Here is a 13879-nt window from a genome sequence, read left to right as displayed (position 1 = left end):
GGTCTTCTTTGATTTCTTTCATCAACTTTTTATAATTTTCAGTGTACAGGTCCTCTACACGTTTGTTAAATATACATGGAAGCATTTACTTTTCATAGGAGCAATTGTACATGGTATTTTTTTAAATTTTGGTTTCTGTATGTTCATTGTTTTCATATAGGTATGCCACTAATTTTATGTTTTGTTCTTTTATCCTGTGACCTTATTGAACTTGCTTATTAGTTCTAAGAAGTTTATTTTTGTAGACTTATTGGGATTTTTATACATAGAAAGTCACATCATCTGCAATGCCTTTTCTTTCTTTTTCTTACCTTGTTGCAATAGCTCCAGCTTCTGGTACTGTGTTAAAAAGTGGTGAGAGCAGACATCTTTGCCTTGTTCCCAGTTTTATTGTGGAAACGTTAAGTCTTTCGCTATTACGTATGATGTTAGTACAGGGTTTTTTGTTGCTACTCCATCAAGTCAATATAATTCCTAACTTTCTGAATGTTTTTTATCACGAATGGTTGTGAGGTTTGTCACAACCACTCATGATACTTTTTTTGTGTCAGTTAATAGAATTATGATCTTTCAAAGCTTGTTGATATGGTGGGTTATGTTGATTGATTTCAAATGTTGAACCAGCTTTGCATACCTCAGTAAATCCTGCTTGATCACGCTATATGATTCTTACATATTGTTACATTCAGTTTGCCAGTATTTGTTGAGGATTTGTGTATTTAAGTTCATGAGAGATGTTAGTTTGTAGTTTTCTTTTTTAATACTGTCTGTGTATGACTTAGCTATCAGGGTAATTACTGGCCTTACAAAATGATTAGGGTAGTATTTCTTCCTCTTCTCTTTTCAGGAAGAGATTTTATAAAAGTGGTGTTAATTCTATAAATATTTGATAGAATCCTCCAGTAACATTATATGAACATGGAGATGTCATTTTTGGGGGCAGCTTTTTAATTATGAATTTGATTTCTTTAATGGTCAGAATGCTATTCAGATTATCTATTTCATATTGGCTGAATTTGTACTTTGTAGATTTTGAGGAACTGGCCCATCTTTCCTAACTTTTAAAATTCACGAACATAAGTTATTTATAGTAGTCCCTTATTACCTTTTTTAATCGCTGCAGAATGTGTAGTGATATACTCAGTTTCCTTCCTGATATTGGTGGTTTGTGTCTTCTCTCCTTTTATTTTTGTTAGTATTGGTACAGGTGTATCGATTTTATTAATTTTTTTAAAGAACAGGCTTTTTGTTTGATTATGATTTCTGCTCTGATCTTTATTATTCCTTTCTTCAACTTGTTTTAATTTTATTTTTCTTCTTTCTAGTTTCTTGAGGTAGAAACTTAGATTTTTTTTTTGAGACCTTTCCTCTTTTCTATTGTAAGCATTTAGGGCTGTGCCTTTTCCTCTGAGCATTCCCTTAGCTGCATGCCACATTTTTTTGATATATTGTAATTTCATTTTCATTTAACTGTGCATTTTTTAATTTCCTTTGAGACTTTCTCTTTGAATCATGGATTACTTAGAAGTATACTGTTTCTTTTCCACATATTTTTAGATTTTTCTGTTGTCTTTCTGGTTTTGATTACTAGTTTGAGTCTATTTTTGTCAGATTGCCTTTTCTCGCTCAAGTTGTGATTTTTTTTTTTTTTTGGTTCTAGATCTGATGGGTGATTTTTATTGTACCCTGATCATTTTGTCTGTTATGTTAGGAGAGTCTGGGTCCTACTTAAATATTTTATTTTAATAATCAGTCACTCTGGTTTAGTTTAACACATAGGTTCTTTCCTACTTTAGTGGAGTATGTGTCCAGTGACAGTTTAATTTTCAGAGCCTTTATGGTGTTATTTTGGTCTCCTTGGCTTGTATGGTGCTGCTAGGATCCCCATGTATCCCTGCTGGTACTGCCTGAGGGGGAGGAAGATACTTACCCAGGCCAGAGTGTCTCTCACTGGGACTCTGACCCATAGGGGTGAAGAGGCTTCCTGGGCCCGGCCACTCGTGGCGAGGTCCCTCTTGCTAGTGCTGCGTGCCCACTTTGGTGTCTCCTAACTGGGGTTCTGATGTTGTCAGAAAACTTCCCACTCAGATTGGGGAAGGAATTGGCCTCTCCAGGCAGCCTTCTATGGCTAGGTTGAGGTTTGGAAAACAGTAGATCTGGGTTGCCTTCTTTCTTGGCTGTGGGGGTGTAAGACACCTGCTGTGTTACTTTACTAGGCCTAGGATCCCAAACCATTTTGCCTTCTTACCACTTAGAATTCTCTGTTGGTTGTGTCTTGCATTCTTTAATGGATTTGTTGGGCCTATCAAGGAGCATCAGGAAGAAATGGGTCTATGCCATTTTGTCCAGATTGGACCAGAAATCGCTTGTTCCTGTATTTTTAAAAGAGTCATTGATTTTTGTCTTCATTCCTATAATTTTCTTGTTCTGGTACACAGATGGCTGATTCTTCTGTTTATTCCAACAGGGTTAAAGCTGAAAAATGACACTGGAAATGACCAACCTATATCTCTTTCTACATTAGAAATACAAGGATCAGGATGCAAAGTATTAAGAAAGGCCAGAGTGAAAGTTGCCCAGAAAACACCGGGCAAAGAAAATCATGGTGGTACACGCAGGGTTCGGAAGCGGCATCGGGCTTTTCCAGGGAAGAAGAGAAGGAAACTTTCAACTTGTAAACAAGAGCTTCCAAAGCGTATGGATCTTCATGGGAAAGGCCATGCAGGAGAGAAACCTTTTAAATGTCAGGAATGTGGAAAAAGCTTCAGGGTTAGCTCTGACCTGATTAAGCACCAGAGAATTCATACTGAAGAGAAACCTTATAAATGTCAAGAATGCGATAAGAGGTTTAGATGGAGTTCAGATCTTAATAAGCACTTACTGGCACACCAAGGAATTAAACCATATAGATGCTCATGGTGTGGGAAAAGCTTCAGTCATAACACAAATCTACACACACACCTCAGAATTCACACAGGAGAGAAGCCCTTTAAATGCTATGAATGTGGAAAAAGATTCATTCAGAACTCCCACCTTATTAAACACCAGAGAACCCACACAGGTGAGCAGCCTTATACTTGTAGCATATGCAGGAGAAACTTCAGCAGGCGCTCAAGCCTTCTTAGACACCAGAAACTCCACAGGAGAAGGGAATCATGTCCAGTGTCTCCAGTCTGAAGAAAGTCACCATCTCGAGCTTGCCCCTTGAGGTGACAAAAGAGTACAGAGTGCTGGGGCCCCCGATCCTAGGGCTCTGTCATCAGCCACATTTGGGAGGGGCACATGTCACACTTCACCGAAAGGAATCTAAACTCTCTCTTTTATTCAGCATTGTATCTTCAGTGCCCAGCACTAGACTGATACATAATGAGTGCTTTATAAATAAAAGAATAAAATAGCTCTCATGTATCTGTAGTCAGCTATCTATCTGTATCTGCCTGGTTACTCAGCCTCCCTACCCTCCGGGATCTAAATTTTTCAGGTATCAGGTGCTCAGCAAATATATGATGGCCACAGGTCCTCCTCATTCTTTCTCAGGAGAGATGGAAAATAAGAGTATACAGCTCCTCAGAAGGGAGCGCAGAGACAGCTACTTACTAAGTTACAGGCAGTTTCTATGTCATCCTATCTACATGAACAACCAAGCCCAGAGTTCAGTGAACTTTATTCTGGAACAAGAAGAGAGGGTTGAATGTTTGTCCCAGGAGAAGTACTTCCATTCTAGTTGCCTCTCCCCTGAGCACTCACTATTGCATTGTTTTCCGTCAAGGAATTCCGAGCAGCAAGCAGAGGCCTGAATGCCCACACAGACCTAGGGACCGTGAAAGCACTAGGGACCTTTCTTCCTGCTGATCTCAATTCTGAGGTATTTAGAGTGAAATGATGAAGGAGGATACCTTCATCCAAGTATCTGTCCCTGTAAAAGGCACAGGGCAGTGGTGAATGGCCTTTTTTGACCATTATGTGGACTGGAAGGCTTTCAAGTTGATGTCATACTGCTCTGGGACCTAAAGGGAGACCCGTTTTATGGCTGTTCAGCCACAGCTCCATACACTTGGAGGCTTTGCAGGAAGGCCTGCAGTTTGGAAACTGATTTATTGAGAACAGAGAGGAGAGCCCTGTGGCCTCAAGGCCTCATAGCCTCGGTGAACATTGGATGCCAGGAGCGGACGTCCAGTCAGAGCAGAGTGAGGCCTGTGGCTTAGAGTCCTGGCTCAGCGAGAGCGAGGTCAGACAGACATTTTTTCATGTTGGTGGTTCCTCTTCCTTCCCCACTGGCCTCAGTGAGTGCAGTCAGCCCTCCATATCCACAGGTTCCATATCCATGGATTCAACCAACTGTGGGTCAAAAATACTCCAAAAAAAGTTCCAGAAAGGTACAAAAAGTAAAACATCAATTTGCTGCACACTGGCAACTATTTATGTAGCATTTACATTGTATTAGCTATTACAGGTAATCTGGAGGTGATTTAAAGTATATGGGAGGATGCACATAGGTTATATGTAAATACTACACCATTTTGTATAAGGGACTTGAATGTCAGATTTTGGTATCTGCAGGGGGGCAAGGGGTGTCCTAGCTGTATCTCCTGAGAAGACAATCTGATGTTAAGGGAATGGCAAGGAAGTTGGAATACATGGGTCTATATCTATGTCAGATCCTAGTTTAAGATGTTGTCCAAGCCTTCTGTATACTTACTGTTTCATAAGTTGTTTCATATTAAACATTAAACAAAACTCCACTGTTACCAAATTACCCCGAGATGACCAACATTCACTCTTTTAGAATAGATGTCATCAGATAGTTTTTCCATCGAGTCCTGTCTAAGTTTGTTTTCATGCTTGTAGAATGGAGAATTACTATTCCTTCCTCTCAGGGAGGATTACGTGAGACACGTGAGCATGCCTAACACTGACTGGCCACAGAAGATGGTCCATAAACATGTGGAACATTCTTCATCTTTCCGCTGATTATTTTAAAAAATCAGTTTGTCTACTTGTCCAGCTTTTAAGCATCCATAATGAGTTTTTCATAATTTCCAGCTGTTTTTTTAAGCTGGCTAATGATGGTCAGAAGGGTAGCCTTCCGGTCTGACATTCCTTTCTAGAGATGCTACTCTCTAGTCAGTGTTAAACAATAAGCCAGTGTCCCCATTCCGCCAGGTACACTGCTAATGAGTAACAGAACCACGATATACAAGATCCCCTGAACTTGGGATGCTTGAAAAAAGGACAAGTGATGGCTAGGGGTGGAATTTTTGTGGACAGTATTTATGTCATTAGGTATATCCTCAAACTCACGAGAGAGGTGACTGTAGAACAGCCACTAAAAAGAATGAAAGAGCTAGCTCACGGGAGGAAGTGATCTGGAAGAAAAGGAGCCCATTATATTCCTAACTATCTGGGATTGTGCCCTTGGAATTAAAGGGAAATGCAACTTTCTACAGAGGGCACTCTGTGTGAATCCATGTTTTGTAGCACCCATCATGCTACCAAAGGACATTTTATTTGTGTAGCATTTAGGAAGAAAAGATTGACTCAAAAATTGAAGGAGGTACTGCATCAATGGAGCCAGCAGTCACTGCCCATTCAGGAGATTCAGCAAAGTTTCTGGAAACAGGTCAGCCAAAGGGCACTCGGTTTTCCCCAAGCTGCCATCCCCAGTTACAACACCTGTGAGCTTCAAAGCCCATCTTGCAGGTCCTCGTCTATACTGACCTTGCCAGGAGAGGTCAAAAACAGGGAACATGGGTCCTATTTCAGAGGTCAGTTTTTTTAAGGCAAGTGGCAGGAAGACCTTTAGATGTGAATGGGCAGAAACAGGAAGAGAACTGAGGATTCCTGGTTCCAAGTTCAGATACTCCGCTTCCCTTTGAATACAAGGGCTCCAGGAAGAAAGGGCGTTTTTGCCCCCACTGTTGTGGGAAAGGATGGAGATGTCAGGGCTCCTGGCTGACTCATTAGTACCTAGTCTTCCCTTTCAACCCTCATGCAGCCTCTAGAGGCCCCATTCCCCATGCAGCCTGACCACTCATATCAGCCCTCACGAGCTCAGAAAAAGGAGAGATGTGGGCACTAAGGAAAGAAATAGCAGAACGGAATAAAGGGGAAAGATATCATTCTGCTGCGTCCTTGCCCACTCCCTCCTCAGCATATGGAACGCAATGCTCCTGTGAGGACCAGCAGGAACACATCATACAAAAGCCCGAGGACCAGAGAAGCAGCTGGAATATTCATTCAGGGGACAGAATGAAGAGGCAGAAAGCTCCAACTTCAGATCCCACAGGTGGAGACAGCTCCGAGGAAACGAAAGCTGAACCGAGCCAGGTGTGAGGGGTGTGGGCTCATATCCCCGACCCGGGGCTCCTGCCCTCAGTGAGTGAGGGACATTTAGGGAGAAGATGGGCTGAGCAAAGAGGAGGAGATCGGAGAAGGAGGAGGAGGCGAGAAAGCAGAGGGCAGCAGTCCGTTTGCATTCGGGTCTGCATTTGTGATTCTTGAGCTTGGAAGTCAAGGGAGTGTGGCTGCTTGCTGGGGAGGAGACACCAGAGCACGGTGGGCCTGTCCATGCCTCTGTGTGCAGGACCAGGTCTTCATCTTCTCCTTCCCAGAAAACAATGGCATGGCTGCTGCCCACGAGCCTGTCTGGGTCCCTCCCAGCCCTTCCTCTACCCCAGACAGCCTCTTCCTCTTTCGCCGCCTGGCTCCCTCTGCACCAGGCCACCCCTGCTCCTGCCACTTTGCCAATTCTGTTCCCACAGAACAGGAGAGGAAGAGGTGCCCAGGAATGGGGCCTAGTGGGTGTCAAGCGAGTCGGGGAGGCTCTCCCGGGTCAACCATCGTGAGGATATGGGGGGAGGGCAGGAGCCAAGGTGAGGGGAGCAGTGGTGCCCACCAGGACATTCTCAGATCTCGGGGACAGCCCAGGGGAAGGAGGCAGGGAGGGCGCCAGGCTCCAGGTTGGGATTTGGGGAGGAAGTGGAGAGGAAGGCGAGGAAATGCCAAGGAAGTTTTCCCTTGTCTTTCCTTAGGCTCTATATCTAAATTCTTTAGGCAGTTAGGGGAAAGTCACAGGTTCTTCCTGAGTCTTCTAGGCCTTGATTTGTTTTCAGCTCAAAATAATCTGCATGCCAGAGACATTTGGGGGTGGGAAATTTTTGCTCCCTATGTGCACAATATTCATGGCAATATGTTAATGATCACTGAGTTTAGATGCTGAATATTTGGGCATTCATGACACTATTCTTTCCATATCTCTGTATATTTAAAAATTTACATATCATTTTGAATTTAAAAATCAAAAGGAAAATAGGAATATAATCGTGTGAAGGGACATGGAAGTTACTACTTCCCTATGGGAAACTGTCAGCCTAGTGAAGTTCGACATCCTTATCTAACAAGGTGAAAGAAACCAGAATCACACAACACGGGGCTTCTAACTCTGCCGGAAATGATCTGGGCCCCCAAGTTGTTAGACTCAATGGTTTGTAAGAACAAGAAGTGGACTTAATACTGGGTGGAATTACAGGTTAGTTTCAAATACCCTAGGTTATGTAGGGGACCTCAAGTTTTGCACTTGGTTTTCTTGGACCTCATCTAAAATGACCCCAGGCATCTGGCAGAAACAAATGAAAATCCTTTCTGGACTAAGATGCTCAAATTCTAGGTCTCGAATTATTCTTATAAATACATTTGAAATGCAATGGACAGCAGGTGTGCAAGGATACGTGGGCACAGAAAGAAACAAGTCTCTGTGAACGCAAACCCACAGAAACAGTCACTTTGCCCATTTCGAGAGGCACTTGCTGGTAGGTTTTGTTTTAGTCTGTTCAGGCTGCACTAATAAAATATCATAAACTGTGTGGCTTATAAACAACAGAAATTTATTACTCATAGTTCTGGAGGCTGGGAAGTCCAAGATCAAGGTGCCGACAGATTTGTCTGGTAAATGCCTGCTTCCTGGTTTTACACAGGGGTCTGCAGACACTTCAGCTCCTTATAAGGGCACTAAAGCCACTCATGAGAGCTGTATCATGACCTAATCACACCCCAAGGGCCCCACATCCCAGTACCATCACACTGAGGGGTTAGAATTTCAATATACAAATTTGGGGTGGGGGAACACAAACATTCAGTCCATAACAAGTTTGTTTTGTTTACTCTGTGGAGGTCTTTTGCCACTAACATTCTATTTTCTCATTGTGGTATTCTGCTTCTCAGCAAATAATTTGCATGGTCAAAGAAGGAATTACTTTGATGACTAAAGGCTGTTAAAAATGCAAATTTTAAGTAGGTGAACATCAGGTGGATCTGGGTGGGCCATATTCCAGGCCTAGTGAAATCCACCATTAGACAAATTCTAAAGAAGGCGGAGAAGAAAAAAACATTAGGTAATAGACTCCTAATTCCATATTAATTATATGTTGATCATACATAGTATTTACTATACCTGGAAAGCATCTCCAAAAGATTTATGCTGTAATGACTGAACAGTACTGATTTGGTTAGTGCTTCCATTTGCAAGAACATATCTCCAATACTAAATAAGATAAGCCTGTTCTAAAATTTTAAGTTATAACTAATATTTTAGGAAAAATTATAGTTGATTATACTTACCAAAAGAACATTTTTCCTTTTGTGTTAAATATGGGAAGATTTAGTCTTTTACCAAAAAAGGAATTAATTTGATCAAAATAATTAATTCCAACCTTCCTTTTAAGAGAAATATGTAGGAGAATCAACTAAGAAATTTAAAAAAACTAAATGATAAATGTTCAAGAAATTCTATAAAGAATTGATTTAATGAATTACATGTTTAATTACTATTTTACTATTTTTTTGAGATTGTCAGGAGGGGAAAAAGGAACAACAGGAGGAAGATTTGCTGAGTCGGGCATTTAAAGCAGGCAATGAGAACAATGATTGGATTTTAAAAATCGCATTGTGAATATAAAATTTTATCAACTCGTTACTCTCACCCTTTCAGGTATATTGAAAACATGTTAAACAGAAAAAAAATGAGGAAGTTTTAATATTTCAAATTTTTAATTGAGTATGAAAGAATATAACAAAAAAGCCTAACCCCCAAAATTATTGCATTCAAAGGCTAAAGGTATGACCAGTATGTGCAGACTGAAGACTCAATGGTCTTTAGCAATAAGATCTCTACTTTTAGTTTGTTTCTGTGATAATTCATTTTAGCTTTATGGAGATTTCTGACCAAATTGAAGAACTCTGTCTTTTGGGGTTTGTTTTGGGCTATAATCTAGTTTTGTTGTTTCTTGTTGAAAATTTTAAATGTGGCATTTTGGTATTATTTTGTATTCAATGATTTATGATTATGTCTTGTTAATTATATATAGTTATACCAAAATGTTGCTGGAAAATAAATCATGACAAGATTTTTAAAAGCCAATTAAAAAGGAGATGAGAAAACATTAGATGCAGGCAACAACAACAACAAAATAGAATGACTATAATCAACAACTTATTCCAGTAAAGGTACAATACATATTAGGTGACAAGGGAGACAGAATTCTACTCACTTATTTCTCTGGTCATTCAACCAATCTCGGAAGAGCTCCAGTCCCAAATCAGGCGCTGTGATAAGTGCCTTAGGACTCAGTAAACAAGAACAAACACAGGTCCTGCTCTCCCGGAGCTGGCCGCCAATAGGAGGGCAAAGGTCTTTACCAAACATTTATTCAAGTGGGTGTAGAGTTTCAAGTTTTGACACTTCCGCTTCTGACGAACTTGGAGTCATACATAGGGACTGAAGTTAGTCTCTTCCACAAAACAAACGAACAAACAAAATCCAGGTGAAATATACAAAAGAATTCTTTTCAGATATTTATTATCAGACAATGCAAGACAGTGCTCGCTGAGAGAGGGGAAATAAACCAGGTGAACCCTGGTTTGCCCCCAGATTACTGGCTTGAGAGGATTCCCAAACTGCAGTGTGAAGTGGGGCAACCAAGTAGAGTCCAGTATTTCCTTTGGGCTGAGAAGACAGACCTGGGGGTCTAGGGAGGCCAAAGAGACTAGAATAGGCAGGGCAGAGCAGTGGAGAGGAGACAGCTATGTTTGGGGGGGGGGTAGTTTTAGGGATGTGTAGAGGGTTCCTGTAGAGTCTTCAGTTGAATACTGAGTAGGATATGCATGCGAAGCAATTAAGTCTGATGGACAAAATAACCACACAAGAGGAATAATAGTAACAGTCCGCAGGCTTCACATTGGCAACAGGTATTCATGGGGCTTCCAAGGAGAACCATGGGAACTGGTTCAGCTGAGAAAGAGGGTGTGGGGAGGGCCCCCAGAAGGGAATGAAGGCCACAGTTCCAGGGGCACGTCCACAGTCTGCAGAATCCTCAGATCCATGCTACAGTGGCCTCTGCTGAATCCCAACAGCAAACCTGATCCCTTATTCTGTGTTACTAGTTGCTCAAAGGACTGCAGTTTGTGCTGAACCAAGAGAAAAAAGTCCTGGGACATTTGGAAAAAGACTTACCAAGCACTTAGACAGGCCCTATTCTAGAGAAGAGGCCTCGATTAGATTATGGACCTGCTCGAGACTTAGGTCTTCCCATGAGGCCATGGTCTGTCTGTGAGGAAAGTTTTGGGCTCCCTTTTCACCAACAAGAGCAGTGGAGTAAACCTGAGAAAGTAAACTGCTTGCTGACTCCAGAACTGCAAAAGCACAATCTGCATCCAGGGTCATCTGATATCAAACCTTTGATCACAATTCATTTACCCATGGCCCCAGAGTCCCAAGGTCACCCATACAGGGTTGAAACCCAAACAGGGGTCACCAGAAAATTCCTGGCTGGAGGAAAATGAAATCCTATTCGTGGTTTGGTACAGGCTAACATGGGAACTCCAGGCTCCTTTTCTGGCTGATACTGTGAGGATCGTGAGCTTTGCATTACTCCAAGACCTCTTCTTTGGAAATGGGATGGAGAGGAGGGGAACAGTGCCACTGGGGAGGTCAACTTTGAAGGGATTGAATATACAGTATAGCCAACTGAGACTGAGCCAAATCAGAGAGGTTGGCTGAGATGACCACCATGCTGAATGTTAAGGTCATCTGAGCACTCCCTGGGTGCTAGACACTGTTCTGAGTGCTTTAGAGTCACCATCTCAGTCAATCCTCACAAACTCCTAAGGGAGGAAGTGTTGTCATCCCCACTTCACAGAGGGGGATCCTGTGGATCAGAGAGTTTAAGGGACTTGCCCAAGGTTACACAGAACTGGGATTGGAAATTAAACAGCCTGTCTCCTGAGCTTGTACTCCTAACACTTGTGTGTGCAGCAGCATGTTGCTTATGTGGGCAAATGTTAGCCCTTTCACATAACTATTCCCCAGCAGGGTTGGAGTTCATCAAGCCAATTCATTTTGTGATGGCAGATAAAGATGCTACATTAGCTACATGTATCTGAGTGTTTTCCCCGGACCACAGGAGTTATTCTGAGAAGCCACATTTCTTACAAGAGTAACAATTGGTCTGGAAGAGAGAGCAAAGAAGGGGAGAAAAATTTTTCTTTTTCTCCTTCTCCCACTATCTTTCTCTAAGTCCCAGGACCTGATTGGTTAGGCTCCAAGAGGAGTCATGGTAACTCACAATGGCTGTCAGAACCTTGTGGCCACGTGCAATGGCAAGATCTGACAATGGCTACCACCACCTGGGTTACTCCATGATCAGGGCTGAATACGATGAATTAGAGGCACTGGAAGCCATTACCTGGGTACCATTTATGTACCTGTTCCCTGGACACTCAGCTATTTTGTCTCCGAGCCCTTCCTTGGCTTGACAAAATCTCTCTATTAAAAGTTCTCCCAATGGGAGGAATTACAAAAAGTGTCCTAAAACAGTGTTCATTGCATTTCAACAGGTCCACTGGGTAATGTCAGTGATTGTGGTCTCAAGACCCAATTACCCAGTGAAAATTGCAAGGCAGTTCAGTCCAGGTAGGATTCTTGACACTTCCTTGATCTCTGGATCCAGCTTTGGCTATAACTCTCAAACTGTTTTTTAGTAAATACCAATTTGCATAAGTGGGGTGTTTAACTATAGAAAATATGGTTGTGAGTGGTCAAACTTCTCATGCCATATTTCCTTGTGAGTCTCTGATACAGAACAACTATATGGTTAACATTAAAGTGTGTGACCCATGTGGATATTGTTTAGAGGTAGGACATGAATTTTTATAGGATGTCAAAGGATTAACAGTGAGGACAGGGCTTTGTAGGTTTCTTTTATAGTGGTGGTGTTTAAGGAACTAAGATGGCTGTTATGAGGAAATGTGACTTGCCCCCACACTGGCTGCCCCACTCAGTCTCACGTGACAACTGAGGAAATTGAGGCATGGAGGTCTGGGAGAAGGACTCAGGTCACACACTTCCTTCCCTGAGTGGCTGGGAAGGCTCATCAGCCAGGTTTCCTCCACCCCATGTACAACCAGGTAAAGGCACTAAGATACTGTTTTCAGTGCTCAAAACGAATAGAAGGATGGGAATTGTTTGTCTTCCACGAGGATCAAGAGGAGGCATCCCGAAGGGGTGGAAGGTCAGGACTCTGAAACCCGACAAATTGGGTTCAAATCCTGGCTCTGTCACATACTGGCTATATGACCTTGAGCCAGTTACATGCCTTTCCTGTACCTCAGGGCCCTGCCCTGGGTAAATGGGTATAACAATGGCACACATCAGATCTGTTATGACATTAAATGAGCTAGTATATGTAAAGGCCTTGGCGAAGTGCCTGGCAGGCAGACTTCCTGAGCGAAAGTCTGGTAATGTTTGTGTTGCTATTCTTATCATGAACATATTCCTGGTAAAATGGGGGGGGGCCTTGGGGGCCTAAGAGACTGGAGAATGGGTGTCATCACCTTCTCTTTCCCTCTGGAATGAGAACCTCTTAAAGCCACAGACAGGGTAGAGAGTCTTCCCTGGCTCAATCTGTGCTTTTTCCTTGAAACCCAGTTACAGCTTGGTTTGCTGTTTGGTTTGGGGTTTTGATGTCTTTCTTCTGAGCCCCAGTGCTCTTCCCTGGGAGAAAACAGGCTGCCGTCTGGGTCCCCCTGCCTGGGTGTTGGCACCTCTCTGTGTCTCCGGTCTACGCTTCTGAGGAATCTGATTTTATTTAAATAATTTTACAGAATTGACTCATATTTTTACATTTTTGCTATAGAAAATACACGTAAGAATTACATCCATAGAGATCAGTTAATTATCCATCTCCCCACTCCTTTCCTATACTCTGCCATCTTCCGTCCCTATACCAGAAGAACTGCCATTAGCAGTTTGTTGTCACTTTCTCAGACCTTATATTTTGTATTTACTTTTATCAATATAGATGACTCTGAAGAAAGACAAATGGGATGATAAGACAGATACTGTTTTCCAAGTTTCTTCAACTACCATTTCTTGGAGCTCCTTGCCAGGTCAGTACATAGAGACCCCTTCATCTTTTTCAATAGCTGAATTTTTGATCGTATTATTGATAATACTATAATTTATTTACATAAGGAAATTAGAATAATTGCCTTTTGTCTTCTTAAGTGGGTGTCTCTTTAGAATAACAAGTCATTCATCCAGATACTTTACAAAAAGGTAAGATTTGATACAAGTTAAACACATAAAATGGGGTTCATTGTCTTTTTCAGGCTTTCTCGGTTGCGCTCTCTTCCTGAAGCCATCTGTGGTGTCAGTCAGTCATGGATCAGGGAGCCGCTGAAGTCAGTCCCAGCACACCCACGCCCATCACCAAAAGGATAGCAGATAAATACCTAAAACCCACCCTGACCTCCAAAAACGTGATGAGCTTTTTACTCGGCAGGCAACTGGGGAGGCACAGAAATGACTTGGATCTGTCCAAGTGGC

At 42.2% G+C, this 13879-nt stretch overlaps 1 protein-coding gene and 1 long non-coding RNA gene across 6 annotated transcripts in view; both read left to right on the top strand.

The window, feature by feature from the left end:
* Positions 1 to 3408, top strand: part of ZNF75D (zinc finger protein 75D) — a 29685-nt gene extending 26277 nt beyond the window's left edge. For all 5 annotated transcript variants that reach the window (XM_031446115.2, XM_064482610.1, XM_064482608.1 and 2 more), the window contains one exon: positions 2468 to 3408. In XM_031446115.2, coding sequence (XP_031301975.1) covers positions 2468 to 3177 — 710 coding nt within the window. In that variant the 3' untranslated portion in view covers positions 3178 to 3408. The remainder of the gene's footprint in view (positions 1 to 2467) is intronic.
* A 1498-nt stretch (positions 3409 to 4906) lies between these two features.
* On the top strand, positions 4907 to 13688 carry LOC116150858 (uncharacterized). Its single transcript, XR_004134692.2, has 3 exons — positions 4907 to 6327; positions 13353 to 13440; positions 13663 to 13688. It is a non-coding gene; the product is annotated as an uncharacterized LOC116150858 (long non-coding RNA).
* The last annotated feature ends 191 nt before the right edge of the window (positions 13689 to 13879 follow it).

This window comes from Camelus dromedarius, chromosome X (assembly GCF_036321535.1).
Source record: "Camelus dromedarius isolate mCamDro1 chromosome X, mCamDro1.pat, whole genome shotgun sequence".
Classification (NCBI taxonomy): Eukaryota; Metazoa; Chordata; class Mammalia; order Artiodactyla; family Camelidae; genus Camelus; species Camelus dromedarius.
The sequence above is the reverse complement of the archived record's forward strand: the minus strand, read 5'-3'. Positions and strand labels throughout refer to the sequence as shown.